The 19,337-nt window shown below is 37.5% G+C and overlaps 2 protein-coding genes across 4 annotated transcripts in view; one reads left to right on the top strand and one right to left on the bottom strand.

Annotated features, from left to right (window-relative positions):
* The window catches only part of PPWD1 (peptidylprolyl isomerase domain and WD repeat containing 1), a 26,237-nt gene extending 16,428 nt beyond the window's left edge, over window positions 1–9,809 (bottom strand). The window contains exons 1-4 of the mRNA XM_024123611.2: window positions 9,628–9,809; window positions 6,377–6,479; window positions 4,449–4,549; window positions 4,188–4,308 (exon numbers count right to left, since the gene is read on the bottom strand). Of these exons, the coding sequence (XP_023979379.1) occupies window positions 4,188–4,308; window positions 4,449–4,549; window positions 6,377–6,479; window positions 9,628–9,808 (506 nt within the window). The 5' untranslated portion in view covers window position 9,809. The remainder of the gene's footprint in view (window positions 1–4,187; window positions 4,309–4,448; window positions 4,550–6,376; window positions 6,480–9,627) is intronic.
* Window positions 9,810–9,934: 125 nt separating this feature from the next.
* Window positions 9,935–19,337, top strand: part of CENPK (centromere protein K) — a 38,226-nt gene continuing 28,823 nt past the window's right edge. For 2 of the 3 annotated variants that reach the window (XM_007123059.3, XM_007123058.2), the window contains exons 1-2: window positions 9,937–10,015; window positions 13,800–13,854. The gene's annotated coding sequence lies outside the window, so the exon portion shown is untranslated. Of the gene's footprint in view, window positions 10,016–13,799; window positions 13,855–19,337 lie in introns of all 3 variants that reach the window. The other variant, XM_055086597.1, reaches the window with a different exon arrangement.

The following is a 19,337-nucleotide window of genomic DNA, read 5'->3' as shown; positions in this document are numbered from 1 at the left end:
ACTCACACCAGTGGACAGATCATCCAAACAGAAAATTAATAAGGAAACACAAGCTTTAAATGACACAATAGAGCAAATAGATTTAATTTATAGGACATTCCATTCAAAAACAGCAGATTACACTTTCTTCTCAATTGTGCACGGAACATTCTCCAGGATAGATCACATCTTAGGTCACAAATCAAGCCTCAGTAAATTTAAGAAAATTGAAATCATATCAAGCATCTTTTCTGACCACAACACTATGAGATTAGAAATCAATTACAGGGAAAAAACAAAACAAAACACGAACATGTGGAGGGAAAACAATACGCTATGAAACATCCAGGAGATCACTGAAGAAATCAAAGAGGAAATCAAAAAATACCTAGAGACACAGACTCATCAAGAAAAAGAGGGAGAGGACTCAAATCAATAAAATTAGAAAAGAAAAAGGAGAAGTTACAAAAGACACCGCAGAAATACAAAGCATCCTAAGAGACTACTACAAGCAACTCTATGCCAATAAAATGGACAACCTGGAAGAAATGGACAAATTCTTAGGAAGGTATAATCTTTCAAGACTGAACCAGGAAGAAATAGAAAATATCAACAGACCAATCACAATAATGAAATTGAAACTGATTAAAAATCTTCCAACAAACAAAAGTCCAGGACCAGATGGATTCACAGGTGAATTCTATCAAACACTGAGAGAAGAGCTAACACCCATCCTTCTCAAACTCTTCTAAAAAATTGCTGAGGAAGGAACGCTCCCAAACTCACTCTGTGAGGCCACCATCACCCTAATACCAAAACCAGACAAAGATACTACAAAAACGCAAATCAATCAATGTGACACACCATATTAACAAACTGAAGAATAAAAATCATGTGATCATCTCAACAGATGCAGAAAAAACTTTTGACAAAATTCAACACCCATTTATGATAAAAACTCTCCAGAAAGTGGGCACAGAGGAAACCTACCTCAGCATAATAAAGCCCATATATGACAAACCTACAGCAAACATCATTGTCAATGGTGAAAAACTGAAAGCATTTCCTCTAAGATCAGGAACAAGACAAGGATGTCCACTCTCGCCACTATTATTCAACACAGTTTTGCAAGTCCTAGCCATTGCAATCAGAGAGGAAAAAGAAATAAAAGGAATACAAATTGGAAAAGAAGAAGTAAAATTGTCACTGTTTGCAGATGACATACTATACATAGAGAATCCTAAAGATGCCACCAGAAAACTACTAGAGCTAATCAATGAATTTGGTAAAGTTGCAGGATACAAAATTAATGCACAGAAATCTCTTGCATTCCTAACACCAATGATGAAAAACCTGAAGGAGAAGTTAAGGAAACACTCCCATTTACCAGTGCAAAAATAAGAATAAAATACCTAGGAATAAACCTAGCTAGGAAAAAAAAAAAACAAACCTAGCTAGGGAGACAAAAGACCTGTAGGCAGAAAATTATAAAACACTGATGAAAGAAATTAAAGATGATACAAACAGATGGAGAGATATACCATGTTCTTGGATTGGAAGAATCAATATTGTGAAAATGACTATACTACCCAAAGCAATATACAGATTCAAAATCTTAAAATTTGTATGGAGACACAAAAGACCCCAAATAGCCAGAGCAGTCTTGAGGGAACAAAACGGAGCTGGAGGAATCAGACTCCCGGACTTCAGACTATACTACAAAGCTACAGTAATCAAGATAGTATCGTACTGGCACAAAAACAGAAATATAGATCAACAGAACAGGATAGAAAGTCCAGAGATAAACCCATGCACCTATGGTCAACTAATCTATGACAAAGTAGGCAAGGATATACAATGGAGAAAAGACAGTGTCTTCAATAAGTGGTGCTGGGAAAACTGGACCTAATGAAACTTAAAAGCTTTTGCACAGCAAAGGAAACTACAAACAAGATGAAAAGGCAACCCTCAGAATGGGAGAAAATATTTGCAAATGAATCAATGGACAAAGGATTAATCTCCCAAATATATGAATAGCTCATGCAGCTCAATATTAAAAAAGCAAACAACCCAATTCAAAAATCCAAAGAAGACATCCAGATGGCCAAGAAGCACATGAAAAGCTGCTCAATATCACTAATTATTAGAGAAATGCAAATCAAAACTACAATGAGGTATCACCGCACACCAGTTAGAACAGGCATCATCAGAAAATCTACAAACAACAAATGCTGGAGAGGGTGTGGAGAAAAGGAAACTCTCCTGCACTGTTGGTGGGAATGTAAATTGATACAGCCACTATGGAAAACAGTATGGAGGTGCCTTAAAAAACTACAAATAGAATTACCATATTACCCAGCAATCCCACTACTGGGCATATATCCAGAGAAAATCATAATTCAAAAAGACACATGCACCCCAATGTTCACTGCAGCGCTATTTACAATAGCTAGGTCATGGAAGCAACCTAAGTGTCCATCGACAGATAAATGGATAAAGAAGATGTGGTACATATATACAATGGAATATTACTCAGCCATAAAAAGGAACGAAATTGGGTCATTTGTAGAGATATGGATGGATCTAGAGACTGTCATACAGAGTGAAGTAAGGCAGAAAGAGAAAAACAAATATCGTATATTAACGCATATATGTGGAACCTAGAAAAATGGTACAGATGAACCGGTTTGCAGGTCAGAAATTGAGACACAGATGTAGAGAACAAATGTATGGACACCAGTGGGGGAAAGTGGCCGGGGGGAGGAGACAGGGCGGGTGGTGTGATGAATTGGGACATTGGGATTGACATATATACACTAATATGTATAAAATGGATAACTAATAAGAACCTGCTGTATAAAAAAATAAATAAAATAAAATTCAAAAATTCAAAAAAAATATTTTATTGCCAAAAATATGCTAATTGTCATCTGAGCCTTCAGCAAGTCATAATCTTTTTCTAATAGTAACATCAGAGATCACTGACCACCATAACAAATACGAAAATAATGAAAAAGTTGAAATATTATGAGAATTTCCAAAATGTGAAATAATGACACAAACTGAGCAAATGCTGTTGGGAAAATGGTGAGTATAGACTTGCTCATGCAGGGTTGCCACAAACTTCTATTTGCCCAAAACCCCACAGTATCTGTGAAGCACAATAAAACAAGATATGCCTGGTTCTCTTTCAATATCCTCAAAGGGGGCAAATGTTCAACATTTATGAATAGGTTTGATGGTTTAAAATAGCTAAAGTCTGAGGGAAACAAAGCTGGGGAATAAGACACATGATCAATAGGTATTTCTATTTGTAGTGAAAAAATAAGTTCTGACCACAAATAATGAGACTGATTTCCTTCAGTGTCTCATAAACTGATTTTGAAGGAAATTCCAAAGAATTCCTGCTACATGCTGAATTGTGTAGTTCCAACCCCCTACTCCTCCAATTCATATGGTGAAGCCCACATCTCCAAAGTGACTGTATCTGGAGAAAGGGTTTTAAAGAGGTAATTAAGGTTAAATGAGGTCATAAAGGTGGGGCCCTAATCCCACAGGCCTGTGGCCTTCTAAGAAGTGGAAGAGTAAAATATTCCCCACTCTTTCCCCTGTCCCTAATGAGGACAAAGTGTGAAACCTGGAAGACAGTTCTCACCAGAAACCACACCTGGTGGAACCTTGATTTTTGGACTTTCCAGCCTCCGAAACTGTGAGAAAATAAATTTCTGTTGCTTAAGCTACCCAGGGTATAGTCTTTTGTTTAATCTCATTACTGTACAGTCTAAACACACAGTTTGGATGTCAATATACTTCAAAGTTAAAATAACCAACAACTCCAAAAATGTGCCTAAGCCTTATACAAACACAATGCCATATTACTGAAATAAGCATAACAAGGAAGTTAATTCTACGTACCAGTAAATTAGACATGATGGATACTCATTAATTTATTAAGTAGTGTCAAATGGATATAATGAGTCCTTGTTGTGGCACTGTTGGGACATTTCTGCTGTAATTAATGACAAAAACCACAGCAGGAGCATCATAACAAGGATTGATAATATTTAATTTTTCCAAGTAAAACCAAAAGTCACATTTTTTAATGTAATGGTAATATATTCTGTTTAGAAACACCTATGGAACAGGGAAGTTTAGTTCAAGAATTCTTCCACTAAGTTAAAAAAATATATACTTTAAAAAAGACTCACCCAAGCTTCAGCATATTGATCATGTCAAAGTTCACTACATCAAACACCTTCATTGCTTTATCATCACCCACGGAACAGAACAATGCTCCCTCAGAGCTAATTGCAATACTCTCAATAACTCCTATTTAAATAAATCAAATTAAAACATTCTAGTAAACACCAATGAAATGGACATAATTGAAAGAAAAAAATATTTTAAAAGAAACTTTAATCAGTACAGTTTAAAAGAGAGCCAAAAAAAAAAAAAAGTGAAATTCTTACCTAGGTGACTGCGAAAATGTTTAACAAATTCAATCCCCTCTTCTATTTTTTTCCAGAATTTAACATGTCCATCATGACTGGCAGTAATAATAAAGTCTGTCCTGCATATATAAAATTGTAGAACTTAACTTCTAAAACAGATCTATGAATCACTTAGTACTCCCAAAGCAATCATTCACTGAGAATCTTGGACTCTTAAATAACAGGTTTAAAAAAAAAAACCTTCCTTTATGCAGATCACTATATCACTATATTAGGGTAGACAGAACATTGCAAAATTTGATGCTCTTTTTTGGATATCATAACAGCTTCTGCGGCACTAATTTTAAATCCAAGAGCTAGGATCAGAATTGAGCTAGAACTTGACATTAAAAAAAAAGAAAAGAAAAGGAAAAAGAAAAATCTCACCAGGAATCACTAGATCTTAGGGTCCTTTAATGCTAAAATTACCCTATAGGCAGTCTTTTCACAGGGAAAATGTACTATCTTTCAGAAGTTGATAAATAATTAAATTCTAACATACTACTTACATATACAGCAAAATTCAATGTAAGTTTGTTTCAGATACTATCCAAGGTATTTTGGTTAAGTATCAAAATCTTGTACAGTATAGCCTCCTCTGTCAGGTATATAAAAATAGAAACCATTTGTTGAAACCTAATATATGTCAAGTACTCTACATACATTATCTTAGTTACAACTACCTTTACAGCAACTCTATTAGGGTGAATATTTTTTACCACCTTTTTAAAAATTAGGAAATAGTTTTAAAATGTTAAATGTATTTGCCACAGGTCCATAGCTGGAGAGCAGCATTCAATATTGGGTCTGCCTAACTTCAAAATCTAGGTTTCTATAAAATCTTCAAAAATCTTTCTATTACACGCTGCTGACTTAGGTTAAACAAAGAAACTTGGAGTGATAGAATGCTAGTCCTATATGCTGCTTTATACACTGACAACTTTGGACTAAGAAAAAAGAGTTAATATTTGGTTAAAATTATCCCATAAATGAAATATAAAGATATTTAATTTAAATCTTTAACTGTCTCCAAGAGATCAAGAACAGACTGATCCAAAGAGCAACAATTCATCTTCTTTCCATGCTCACTGCCCATATCATCCCAGCCACCATCATATCTCATCTAGGTTTCTGTATTAGCCTCCTAACTGTTCTCTCTATATCCATTCTTGCTCTATTTGAATCCATTCATCTTACTACAGCCAGAGTGATCTTAAAAAAATATATATATATACATATATATATGGTGTTACTCTTCCAGTCAGGTTCAAATTCCATATAAGAAATAGAAAACCCTCTGGGGTTTAGTCCTTGCCTTTTTCCTCCAGCCTCATCTGCCATTTAACCCCACTAAACCTGCTTCCTTATCTGTAAAATGTAGATGATACTACCTTATAAGATTGTTAAGATAAATGAAACAATTTATGAAAAATCCTTGGCACTGTACCTGGACATAATATGCACTCAACAAAGAGCAGAATATTACTATTATTATGATTATCCTTCTACAAATCCCTCTTCAGCTATTTTGAAGGTCCTGTGACATTTCCAGAATGTCTTAGATCTCATCATTTTCCACATTAGTACAGAAGAGGCCAGCTACCAATTACTCTCATCTTAACTAATAGACTCTTCTTCATGGAAGCTCAGACACTACCTGGATCATCCCCTTTTATCTCCAAAAGACATGTACACAAACTAGGGAATTTTGTCTTAGAGAATGCATTCCTTGTATGATATAGGAAAGACCATGTAGGTCTTTATTTAACATAAACTATTACAAAACCTATGGAATGAAATAGAAATCCTTAATATCCTAAAGCTACTTCTACAAATCCAACTCAAAACTGAAGCATTTTAAAAAACGATAAACTTCTCAGAAAAAAATTAAGATGTGATAGACTTACTTGGTGCACACCACATGGGTGATAACATCTCTATGCATGTAACTGCGCTCATACATGGATGCACTGGGGAGATTATCAAGATAGACTCTTTCAAACTCTAGAACTAAGGAAAAAAAGTAAAGAAAAATATTTTTTAACAACTGGTATGCTATTTTGTATTTTCTTCTAGATTTTAATTTCTCTCAATTCACATATAATGAAAAAAAAATCCAGTGTCAGTTATGTCAGTTGTAACTTATTTCACAGTACTGAATAGCACCATTATTTAGTCGGTCATAACAGGTTCTCAAGTACTATATAGACGCTTAACTGTTCCCAGAACTTAAGAATTGAGTGGTTCTGGCTTAATATAAAAGTTCCATTAAAAACCAAAAATCTTAAAGTTTCATGAAAATATCACACCATATTTCTAACCATGTAGATCCAATTATTAGTGCTCATTTAAATAAGTAATAAGAGGCCAGTGACAATCTAGAATGTCTCAGTTTATCTTGAAGGCAATGATCCTCTTTGAAGTCACTGATACTAGGTTTGAAACAGGTAAACACGACAAATGCTTAGATTTTTGGAGCTGAGAAAATCCTAGAGAATATACAGTTGAGTGCTTCTCAAACCTTTCCCAAGGGTGAAACATTTTTAAGAGTGGTAATCTGAGGAAATATTTCGCTATATGAGCTATGAAAAATTTTACTAGTAAAAAATGCCATTATACTTGTAACCAACAAAACAATCCATGATGGCCAAACACGCCTATAAAAAGTTCCTAAATTAAGCATGACTGTTTCATGGTTTTTCATAACTACTATATAGCAGACTCAAAGTTGTGTCCAACAAATTACTTTTCCCTTCATTTTTAGTAACAGAACCCCTGTTTCTATATGGGAATATTGACATCCAGCCACAAGATCTTTCTCACCAACTCTGCAATTAGGTGTGACCAAATGCCAATGAGATAAAAGTGAAAGTGCTGTGCAACAGTCAAGAAGTCTCCTTGAAGCGTTGTGCCCTTCTTCCCTTATTCAGTCCTACAGCTGGGAACTGGGAGATAAGCACTGTTAATTCTAACAAACACTAAGGACAAAGATGAGGTCCATACCCTAGTGATGTTTGGGCAGGAAGTTGGAAAGAACCTAGGTCCCTTTGGAGCCTTCGCACCAATCCTAGATTGTCTACTTTAGGACTTTTATCTTTTTAATGTTACTGTCATATTGAATTTTCCTGTAATATGCAGCTAAATTTAATCCTATCTGATGCATATTCCTTTTACTGTTTGTTAGTTCACTTGTTGAACAGATATTTATTGAAAACAAACTAGGTTCCAAGAGACATGGACATAAAGAATTAACACATAGTTCCTGTCCTTGAGAAACCATCAGTTTAATTAAAGGTAATGCCATATCATCATTTATAGTGTCTTTCTGAAAATGTGTACAAAAGTCCAATGTCCAAAGAACATGTTAAAGGGGATGGTTCCAATTCTAGAAAGTTTTAAACCCCTGTCCTTTTAGATAAAAATCTTCAACGATATTTTTCTAACATTTCATACACGCTTTTAAATTTCAACTTTTTCTTCAAACCGAATACACTACTGACTGGCTTAAATAGAATGAACATCTAATTGTCTCAATTGTGTCAAGTTTATAAGCTTTTTGTCTCCTAATGCTAATACCAGCACTTTGATATTTTTGGATTTTTCCATTCCCTCCACTCATTTCCACAAAAAAAGGACATGAAATCTAGTGCAAGAAAATAATTACGAGCATAATTATAATATTCAATCATTCAGTACTTATTGAGTATCTGCTATATGCAAAGCACTGTACCAAGCACTGGAGCAAAACAGGCATGTTCTTTGCTCTTATATGTTTACAGTCTTAACAGTGAAGAGAAACATTAATCAGAAAATCACATGAATAAATATACAATTAAAAATGCAGCAAGTGTAATGAGGAAACAATTGCTATGGAAACATTTAACAGAAAGACTTAGTAGTAAAAAAAAGGTAATGCACTTTAAGGGTGTTAATGTACAATGTTCAAAAAAGTAGCTTCTTCAAAATTCGGATACATAAAATTTGAAGGCTACCTATAAATTCAGTGTGATAAACACACCTCAGATTTATGATCAATGTGCTTTAGAAACCTAGCCCAGACTGGAGAAATCACAGGTTTCCCAGAGGAGGTGATAGCTGAGCTGAGTGCTAAAAGCTGAACAATAGTAGGTTAAGTGAAATGGGTGAGGGAAATTATTCCAGGTAGAGACACCATGACAGCCACGCAGGCATTCACAGGAGAAAAAGGGCATGCCCAATTCTCAAGTGTTTTAGTATGGCTGGAGCACAGAGTAAGAAGGAACTACAAGGGTTTGGTAGAGGGAAGTAATGGAAATGCGCTGAGGGAGGTAAGGAGAAATCATATCAAGAAGGACCTTGTATGCTATGTTAGGGAGTTTGGACTTTGTTTTGAAAATAATGAGAAATCACTTAAAATTTTTAAATAGGGAGAGTAATAAAGATTTGAACTTTCAGAAAGATCACATTTTAATGGTCTTATACGTTTAAGGAAAACATTTCAAAGAACTTGAAAGATAATAAAATTTAATCTGTCCCTTTCACCACTGCGCCCCCCCGCCCTTTTTGGGACCACCCTTTTTAGCTGATAAAATTTTGTCACTAATCCACGTTAGTGGCAAAATGCTTCAGGCCATGGTATCTCACGAGTATGGTTTGAAAACCACAGACCTTGGTTTTTAGGTGAAAGATTTGTGATCCAGGAAACTTATGTAACTACGTCAGAAAACTCATTAGTGGAAGAGTCAGGACTGAAATTATCTTTACCTATTCTTTACCACTCTAAATAGGCACCGCCTGCCCCAGCCGTCCAACACACTACACCACTCTTGAACTGAAAACCTTAAATAGAACCAGTATTCTTATCCACATCTGCTAAACGGGGTTAAAAATTCCAACCTCATACGGCTGCTGTACGGATTAAATGAGAGGCGCCAAACACGTAAGTACCGGCGTAAATTAGCTTTAGCATCTATTTTAACAAATCAGAGATTAATTGTGTTAGATATTATCAAAAAGACGCTTTACTCAAACCAAATAACTATTTCGGGAGTAAAGAGCCAGAAGTGAGAAGACGACCCTGTTCCGAGGGCACAAATCCTCCGTTTTGGGGTCTGGCTTGAACTCTCCTACTCGGGGGACACAGCATTCCAACCTGCCCTGTGCCTATTTCTGTAGCTACCTTTCCTCTTCTTGACCAGCGTTGCCTCTACGGGTAAGGGCCCAACCCAGCGCTCTTCATTTTCTTCTTCGGCCACAGCCACTACCAGCTCTCCCTCGCCGAGTTCCGTTTTTTCAGGTTCCTCCGGGTCCCGGCGCCTTCTTCTTCTCAGCTGTAACTCGCTACCACCTTCGGCCGCCATGTTGTCCGAATCGTCAGAAAAGGCGCGACACCCACAGCTCTTCTACCAATCCAGAAGCAGCGGCGCGGCCTGTTTGTCAGCGGCCGAGCAAGTTCCGGGATTGGCTGGGAGCAGAACCAATCAGCAATCAGCGCGCGCGGGTCCTTGGCCGCAGAGCCGCGTCTCCGGTAGGTTGAGACGACCTGAAGTCCGGGGCTCTGCGTGGTGGTAAGCGATACGCTGGGGAGAGCGCCATAACGGTTGAAACTTGCCCCGGGGTTGGCAACTCCCAGGATATGAAGCTGCAGCCCCAGTGGTGGGACCCTTACCTCCGAGGAACCTAACGTTCCTGAATACCTAACGTCCAGCTAGGCCTTGAGTCCCGTTCTTTTCCGGCTCTAGAATCCCACCTGTTAGGACAGAAAGACACAGGGGTGGGGAATTGAAAGAATTGGTTAACTTGCGGGCTTCCCTTCAGGTGCTCCAAACATGTCTTTTTTCCTGAGCTTCTTGTTTCTTTCACACAGTCTCTGAAGAAGGTAGCGAGCTCTTGTTACTGTGGGGCGTGGGGCGTAGGGGGTGGGGAGGGACGGGGCGGAAAACCAGTCATGGCTGGTAACCTAAGTGGCCCAGGCAGGACCATTCATTCACCCTTCTGCCTTCATTCTGGTCTGGATTTCCATCTCTCAATGGCCTTCTGGACTTAAGCTCTCTTCTTTAAAAAAAAAAAAAAAAAATTTATTGTGGTAAAAACACAAAATTTACCATTAAAAACATTGAGGTATAATTGGCATACGTTATATTAGTTTTAGGTGTACAGCATAATGATTCAATATTTGTATATATTGCGAAGCGAAACGATCACCACAGTTAGTCTGGTTAACATCCATTACTATACATAGTTACAGAATTGTTTTTTCCCCTCCGTGGTGAGAAATTTTTAAGTCTCCTCTCTTAGCAACTTGCAAATATGCAATACAGTGTTATTACCTGTAGTCACCATGCTGTACGTTATATTCCCGTGACTTACTTATTTTACATTTGTACCTTTCAACCCTCTTCACCCATTCGCCCCCACCTCTGCCATCTTTGGCAACCACCAATCTGTTCTCTGTATCTGTGAGCTTGGCTTTTTTGTTTTTATTATTTTTTTTAGGTTCCCCATATAAGTGAGATTATGTGGTATGTCTTTCTCTGTCTGACTTATTTCACCTAGCATAACACTCCCAGGGTCCATCCATATTGTTGCAAGTGACAAGATTTCATTCCTTTTTATGGCTGGATAAAATTTACCTATCCATTTGTTATCTGCCTATATTACATTTTCTTTATTCATCAGTTGATGGACGCTTAGGTTGTTTCCATATCTTGGCTATTGTAAATAATGCTGCAATGAACATGGGACTGCGTGTTTCTTTTTGAATTAGTGTTTTTGTTTTCTTTGGATAAACACCCAGAAGTGGAATTGCTGGATCATATGGTAGTTCTATTTTTACCTTTTTGAAGAACCTTCATTAATTTCCTATAGTGGCCACACCAATTTACATTTTCACCAGCAGTGAACAGGGGATCCCTTTTTTTCCCACATCCTGGCCAACACTTGTTTTTTCTTATCTTTTTGATAATTGCCGTTCTAACAGGTGTGAGGTGATATCTCATTGTGGTTGATTTGCATTTACTTGATGGTGTTGAGTACCTTTTCACATAACTGTTGGCCATCTGTATGTCTTCTTTGCAACAATGTCTGTTTAGATCTTTTCATTTTTAAATAAGATTGCTTTTTGGTATTGAGTTGTATGAGTTCTTTATGCATTTTGGGTAGTAACCTCCTATCAGATATATGATTTGCAAATATTTTCTCACATTCAGTAGGTTGCCTTTTCATTTTCTTAATAGTTTCCTTTGCTATGCAGAGGCTTTATAGTTTGGTATAGTCCTACTTGTTTATTTTTGCTTTTCTTGCCAAACCCCCCAAATCATTACCAAGACCGATGTCAAGGAGCTTACCACTTATGTTTTCTTCTAGGAGTCTTGCGGTTTTAAGTCTTACATTCAAGTGTTTTAACCATTTGTAGTTAATTTTTATGTATGGTGTAAGATAGTGATCCAGTTTCATTCTGTCCAGTTTTCCCAACACCATTTATTGAGGAGACTGTCCTCTTCCCATCATATATTCTTGGCTCATTTGTCATAAATTATTTGACCATATATGTGTGGGTTTATTTCAGGGCTCTTTATTCTGTTTCGTTGATCTATGTGTAAAATTTAGAATCTTAATCTCTTCTTTTTTATCCAATAAATATAACTTGTCAAATGCCCTCCATAAAACACTGCTTCCAAAAGCCTACTGAAAGCCTTCTGGTTGCCTATTTCAAACCAGATAAGTCTCTTCTTTACTTTTGCTTTGAGGTGGATCCCAGATACAGGGAAGTAACTGCCCATAGGAAATAACTTCTTAAAGGTTTTTTTTCCCCTGAATTTTAAAGGTTCCCATTATTTGACACGTCCTACCTTGCAAGTCTCGTTTCTTCTCTGTCTTCTGCTCTAATCAGACCAGTTTCTTTTGTGTCTCACAAATTTTACATGCTCATACTTGCCTCCAATCTTGTTTCTAATGCCTTGAGAACATCTCCACAGCAAATCTAGCCTTCACCTTTACAGCTTCTCATAATCATCATTCTAGGGAGTTGTACTGTGTACTGAGCACTGTACTAAGCCATTCGTTCTTACAGGTAGATTTCTTTGATCTTCTCTATTGTGAATTCTGAAAGCACTTGCAGTCTTTGGTGTATAATTTACCACATCATAGCACTTCTAACTACCTGAAATCATATCAGGTATTTAGTTGTCCATTTGTTTATATTGTTTCTCTTCAGTGAAAATGTATGCTCCATGAGGACAGAGACTTTTTCACCAACACAGCTAGAGCCATAGTGTCTGACAAATGGCACACATTAAGATAATGTGCTGGATAAATGAATACAGCTTAGAATTACATGGGTACTTTCTTTTACTTGATTTCATGTATATTACTCTTTTTCCAATGATAGTATGAGGTTCTTTAATTAGTATTAGGTCTTTTTTTTTTTTTTTTGCGGTACGCAGTCCTCTCACTGTTGTGGCCTCTCCCGCTGCGGAGCACAGGCTCCGGACGCGCAAGCTCAGTGGCCATGGCTCATGGGCCCAGCCGCTCCGCGGCATGTGGGATCCTCCCGGACCGGGGCACGAACCCGTGTCCCCTGCATTGGCAGGCGGACTCTCAACCACTGCGCCACCAGGGAAGCCCCTAGTATTAGGTCTTGGTATTAGATCTTTTAAGTTTGTATGCCATAGTATCCCTAAATATAGCACTATTGTTCTTTAGTAAATGATTCGAAATTGTAGTACCAACTGAGGATCTCAAAAGATTGACTTGTTCTCTTTACAGAAAGGTAGATTTAAGGATATACATTGTGGGGAAAGGATAAATTTAAACCCTTAAGTGATTTTATTTATTTGTATTTTAATGCTACATTGAGCTGCACATTCAGCTAACTTGTTGAATATCTATATACTCATACACACACACACACACACATAGACTTTCACATTTTGCATACTGATAATGTATTTTATTGGTTAGTATTCTACAAAGCAGGGAAAGTTCAATTTGCACTTAATTTCTAAATTAAGGTATATTTAAAACAAATATTTATATAATGTTAGAATATTTTTAAGCAAAAAAGTCAAAAATTGTTAATGACTGTTTATGGCTTTGTGAACTTAACTATATCTTTTGTGTGTAGCAAGGAAGATGTTTAGTGTAAACTTTTTGGATATGGCGTAAGTTATTTAACCAGCTTTCTACTAGTTGACATTCAGTATTGGCTATTAACATTAATATTAATGTTAATAGCCAATACTGATATAGTTCTTTATATGCTAGGCATAGTTCTAAGAGCTTTAAGTATATTAACTCATTTAATTGTCATAACAATCCTATAGAGTAAATAATATTATCTTCATTTTACAGATAAGGAAACCAAGGCACAGATAGTTTAAGTGACTTGTCCAAGGTCATACGGCTTGTAAGTATTGAAACCAGAATTTAAACCAAGACAGTCTGATTCAAGAGTTCACTCCCATAAAGTTTTTTTTATAGATAATGTTGCAGTAAGCATACCTGTGTAGACTTATGCAAATGTATCTATCTGTAGGATTATTCCTAGGAGTAGAATTTCTGGGTCAAAAGATAAATGCATTTAAAATATTGATGGATATTGCTAATTATCCTACAAAGGGATTGGTCTACAAACAGTGCATGCCTTTTGTTCTGCACTCTTGCCAATATTGTTTTTTATTAATTTTTTCATTATTGCTAATCTGAATGAAAAATAACTTGTTTAATTTGCATTTTTATGACTTATGAGTAAGGATAAGTACATTTTTCTATATTCAAAATGTAATTCTTTTTTTTAATTCCGCATTTGTGTTCTTTACTCATTTCTATTAGATTGTTTTTATTGTTTGCCTTTTTATTGCAAATACAATACAGATGTGAAAAACCCCACACAAAATAAATATAAAGTTTATAAATTGTTGTAAGGCGGACACCTTTATCACCATGCAGATTAAGAAATAAAATTTTGATAATCACTTTGGAAGTCTCTGCATTTGACCCATCCCAATCAGAGCTCCCCATCTCCTTTTACCTCCTCTCTCCCTCCCTCCAAAAGTATTGGGTTGGCCAAAAGATTTGTTCGGTTTTTTCCCTACGATGGCCCTACTAGCGCTTAGTTGTCTTTAACTTCATTTGAAACAATTTTGTTAGATTGTATTGTGACAGCTGTCATATCTGCGTGCATTTAAAAAAAAACAACAAACTTGGTGAATTTTTGTGTATCCATTTTATTATTGAAGATGGAAGAAAAAAAGCAACATTTTTGCATATCATGCTTTATTATTTCAAGAAAGGTAAAAATGCAACTGAAACAGAAAAAGATTTGTGCAGTGTATGGAGGAGGTTCTGTGACTGACTGAACATGTCAAAAGTGGTTTGTAAAGTTTCATGCTGGAGATTTCTCACTGGACGATGTTTCACAGTCGGGTAGACCAGTTGAAGTTTATAGCAGTCAAATTGAGACACTGAGAACAATCAACGTCATACCACCCAGGAGATAGATGACATACTCAAAATATCCAAATCAAACATTGAAAATAATTTGCACCAGCTTGGTTATGTTAATTGCTTTGATGTTTGGGTTCCACATAAGTTAAGCGAAAAAAACCTTCTTGACCGTATTTCCCCATGCGATTCCCTACTTAAACATAATGAAAACGTTCTGTTTTTAAAACAAATTGTGACAGGTCATGAAAAGTGGATACTGTACAAAATGTGGAATGGAAGAGATGGTGGGGCAAGCTAAATGAACCACCACCAACCACACCAAAGGCTGGTCTTCATCCAGAGAAGGTGATGTTGTGTATTTGGTGGGATTGGAAGGGAGTCCTCTATTATGAGCTCCTTCCAGAAAACCAAACAATTAATTCCAGCAAGTACTGCTCCCAATTAGACCAACTGAAAGCAGCACTCGACAAAAAGTGTCCGGAATTAGTCAACAGAAAATGCATAACCTTCCATCAGGATAACACAAGACCGTATGTTTCTTTGATGACCAGGCGAAAACTGGTACACCTTGGCTGGGAAGTTCAGATTCACCTGCCATATTCACCAGACATTGCATCTTCGGATTTCCATTTATTTCGGTCTTTACAAAATTCTCTTAATGGAAAAAATTTCAATTCCCTGGAAGACTGTAAAGGCACCTGGAACAGTTCTTTGCTCAAAAAGGTAAAAAGTTTTGGGAAGATGGAATTACGAAGTTGCCTGAAAAATGGCAGAAGGTAGTGAAACAAAAGGGTGAATATGTTGTTCAATAAAGTTCTTGGTAAAAGTGAAAAATGTGTCTTTTATTTTTACCTAAAAACCAAAGGAACTTTTGGCCAACCCAATAATTAATAGCCTGACTTTTATAGTGATCACTTTTTTAGTTTTTTTTTTTTTCTTTTATGATTGGTTGTTGGTTTTTTCTTATTAATTTGTGGGCATTCATTATTCATTAAGGAAATTAGGTCTTGGGTGCCAAGTATATTACAAATTTCTTTCTTAAGTTTTTGGGTTTTAAATTTTAACTTTTAAATGATATCTTTGTCCATTCGGAATTTAAAAAATTTTATACAGTGATTTTACTTAGTTTTGTCTAGAAAGGCCTTTCCTAATCCAAGATCTAAAAAAATGTTTTCTCCCTGTTCTTTTTTATGGTTTGGATTTTTTGAGGGATGGAGGAATAGTATAAAGATTGAGACATATATCTAGGCTTATTTTTCCCCGCAAATATGCATTTGTTAAAAAGAATGAGGGAGGTGTGTATGGGCCAAAATATACCTGAAAAAAAAAAAGCAGTGTATATCATAGGTCTGTAAATGTGTGACTCTACAAAGGCTGTGTATTGTGTTCCATTGTTCAATTGCCTGTCTATGTGCTGATTGAACAGTATCATAATTAGTATAGTTTTTAAATAAGTTTAGCACGTGGTAAGGCAAGTCTTCCCATCTTAATCTTCATGAGGGTCTTGGCTGTTTTTGGTCATTTGCACGTCCATATGAATGAGAATTAGTTTGTCAAGTGCCACAAAAACAAACAAAAACTCTTAGAATTTTGAAATAAGATTGAATAGATCAACTTGGGAGGAATTTACATCTTTACAATATGGAGTCCTCCAATCTATGACATATCTATTTACGTTTTTAAAAGCTCTCTTTTGATAAGTCATAGATTAAGCAATATAAAATTTAAGTTTCATATGAAAGAAGTATTTTGGGGGGGGTGGGTTATTCTGGTTTGCATTTGGTGTTGTGGGATAGACATCCTCATTGTTTTTTATTGCTCTGTCCACCTCCTTAAAGTTACCCAACATTGAATCTTATGCCGTCAGACTGTACCACCGATCATTCCTCCTTGCAGCAGTTATCTAGCAGGATTATGTCAGGCTCCTTCATTCCTTGAAGATTTTTAGCTCTTCTCCTGCAATACCGTCGTAATACTGTCACCCTCTCCTGCAATACTGTTGTAATTCTTGGTGATTTTAATATCCATATAGATGATCTTTCAAATAACCTGGCCTCTCTTTTTCTTGACCTCCTTTTCTCCAGTGGTTATATTCTACATCTTATCTTAGCTACTCACTCCTCTGGTCATACCTGAGAGACTTTGTCATTCTTTCACTTTGTCTCTGTCTTCACCTATAGCGTTACACTATAGAGGAAAATACACAACCATGTTCTACTTTCACTTTAAATTCATGACTACTAATCTCAAGTGGGTGTTTAATGTTATCTAGTAATCCTACTATTTTACCCTCTTCCATTCTCTTATATATCTATTTTATACATTTTTTTTGTTCTTAAATCTCCAATGCTTTTTCCCCATCTTCATTTATAGCTGATGACTTTAGTTACCATTTCATTAATAAAAGAGAAACAATCCAAGTAGAACTTGCACAATCTCCTACCAACACATTTATTCACCTACCTGTCTGTATCTGTGCCCCTAATATTCTGCCTACCTTCCCATTAAAATGGATGAACTGTATGTATATCTATCTTAAGCCAACCCCTCTACTCGTGTATTAGATCTAATTCTTCTCTTTCCTCTCCTTTCTCTTCAGCATCAGCAATGTTTGCTTCTCTTACTGTATCATATAAAGATGCTGTATTTCCTCCTAACTTAAAAAAAACAAACAAACCCATATCTCACTACAGCTGCTACCTCACTTCTCCTTCCCTTTAGAGAAAAAAATTCTTGAAAATGTTTTATATGCTGGATATGTCCAATTCTTTGCCTTCTATTTTCTCTTGAGTCTACTTCAGTCAGGTTTTCACTTCCACCATTCTGCTGAAACTACTTTTATGAAGGTTAACCATGACCTCCATTTTTGGTATTTACTTTAATGAAATTGTGTGACAAGTTACTCCAAAACTTATGTAATAGGAGTGGGGCAGGCGTGCAGCCATTGGGGCACGACTGTTAGCCTGGCGGTTAGAGGTCCTGCTCCAGCAATGGTCAGTCTTGCAGTGGTCCTCGCGGCAGAGAGTGCAGTATGAGGCGGACTGTGGGCTTCTCCCCAGACCCTCGGGCCTCAGGCTGGTAGGTGAGCTGAGGGGCCCAGGGACAGGCTAAGGGCTGTGTCCCATGGATCTCCAGAGCCCTCGCCCTAGCCACCCACTGGCCGGGCCCAGGCCTTCAAGCAGCAGTGAACCTCTGCCCTATCCCTACCTCCTCGACCTAATGGTGGTGGCAGTCTCATGGGTCGAGTTCGGAAGAACCTGGTTTGGATGGCCTGAGGAGCCTGAGGGCAGGTTGGGTCCTGGGTGCCTTGCTCCCTCAGTGATGATGGCTGGGCAGGGTCTGGGGACCTGGCCCTGAGGGCACCGCCAGCTGAGATCTGTCTTTCTTTTCAGCCAGGCCTGGGCACTGGAGGGAGGACCTAGACTGGGTGCAGGATGGACGCTCCTGGGCAGGATAACTGGACTGCTCCTGGGCAGGATACACAGGATACACGCCCCCACACAGGGGGGCAGGATAACCCCCTTCTCTTAGCCAGGGCCTGAACCTCGGAGGGTGAAAGTTGAGCCTTGGGACCTTGCCCTCTCGTGTCAGAACAGAGAATAACGTTTGTTTTGTTGGAGGTTTATGGGAACATCGTGACCTGACCGTGACCTGACCTCAAGAACAAAGGACCTGACTTGAAGAAGTTTGCAACAACTAACCATGCCCATCCCTCACCTTTCCTATAAAAGGGCTTTGCTGAAACTTTTCAGGGAGTTCCGGGTTTTTAAGGATGAGCCACCAGTCTCCTTGCATGGCCCCGCAATAAACCTTTCTCTGCTCCAAACTCTGACGTTTTGGTTTTGTTTGGCCTCACTGTGTGTCGGGCACACAGACTTGCGTTCATTAACAGACATGTAAAACAACCATTTATTGTGCTCAGTGATTCTTGCATCAGGAGTTCAGACAGGACATAGCAGGGACAGCTTGTCTCTGCTCCACAATGTCTGGGTTCTTATCTAGAAGACTCAAAGCCTGGGGGCTGAATCATCAGAAAATTTGTTCACATGCGTGTCTGATGGTTGATGCTAGCTTTTGGCTGGGAACCACAGTTCCTTTCAGTGTGGGCTTCTCCAAGTGGTCCCTTTATTTGTGCTAGTTTGGGCTTCCTTATAGCATGGCTGGGTTGCAAGTTGTGAGTATTCTGAGAGAGAGAGAGACAGATGTAAGCCTTTTATAACTTAGTCTTGGAAGTCATGTGACATCACTTTCATTGTATTCTATTCATATAAGTAGTCAGAAAGTCATACTCACGTTCAAGGGGGAGAGTAAAGAGGCTCTGCCTCTAGTTGGGGAGTGACAACCTGAAATATTGCTGACTATTTTTTTTTTTTTTTTTTTTTGTGGTATGCGGGCCTCCCTCTGCTGTGGCCTCTCCCATTGCGGAGGACAGGCTCCGGACGC

The sequence above is a fragment of the Physeter macrocephalus genome, chromosome 8 (assembly GCF_002837175.3).
Source record: "Physeter macrocephalus isolate SW-GA chromosome 8, ASM283717v5, whole genome shotgun sequence".
Classification (NCBI taxonomy): Eukaryota; Metazoa; Chordata; class Mammalia; order Artiodactyla; family Physeteridae; genus Physeter; species Physeter macrocephalus.
Note: the sequence above shows the minus strand (reverse complement) of the source record. Positions and strands in the feature narration are given on the sequence as shown.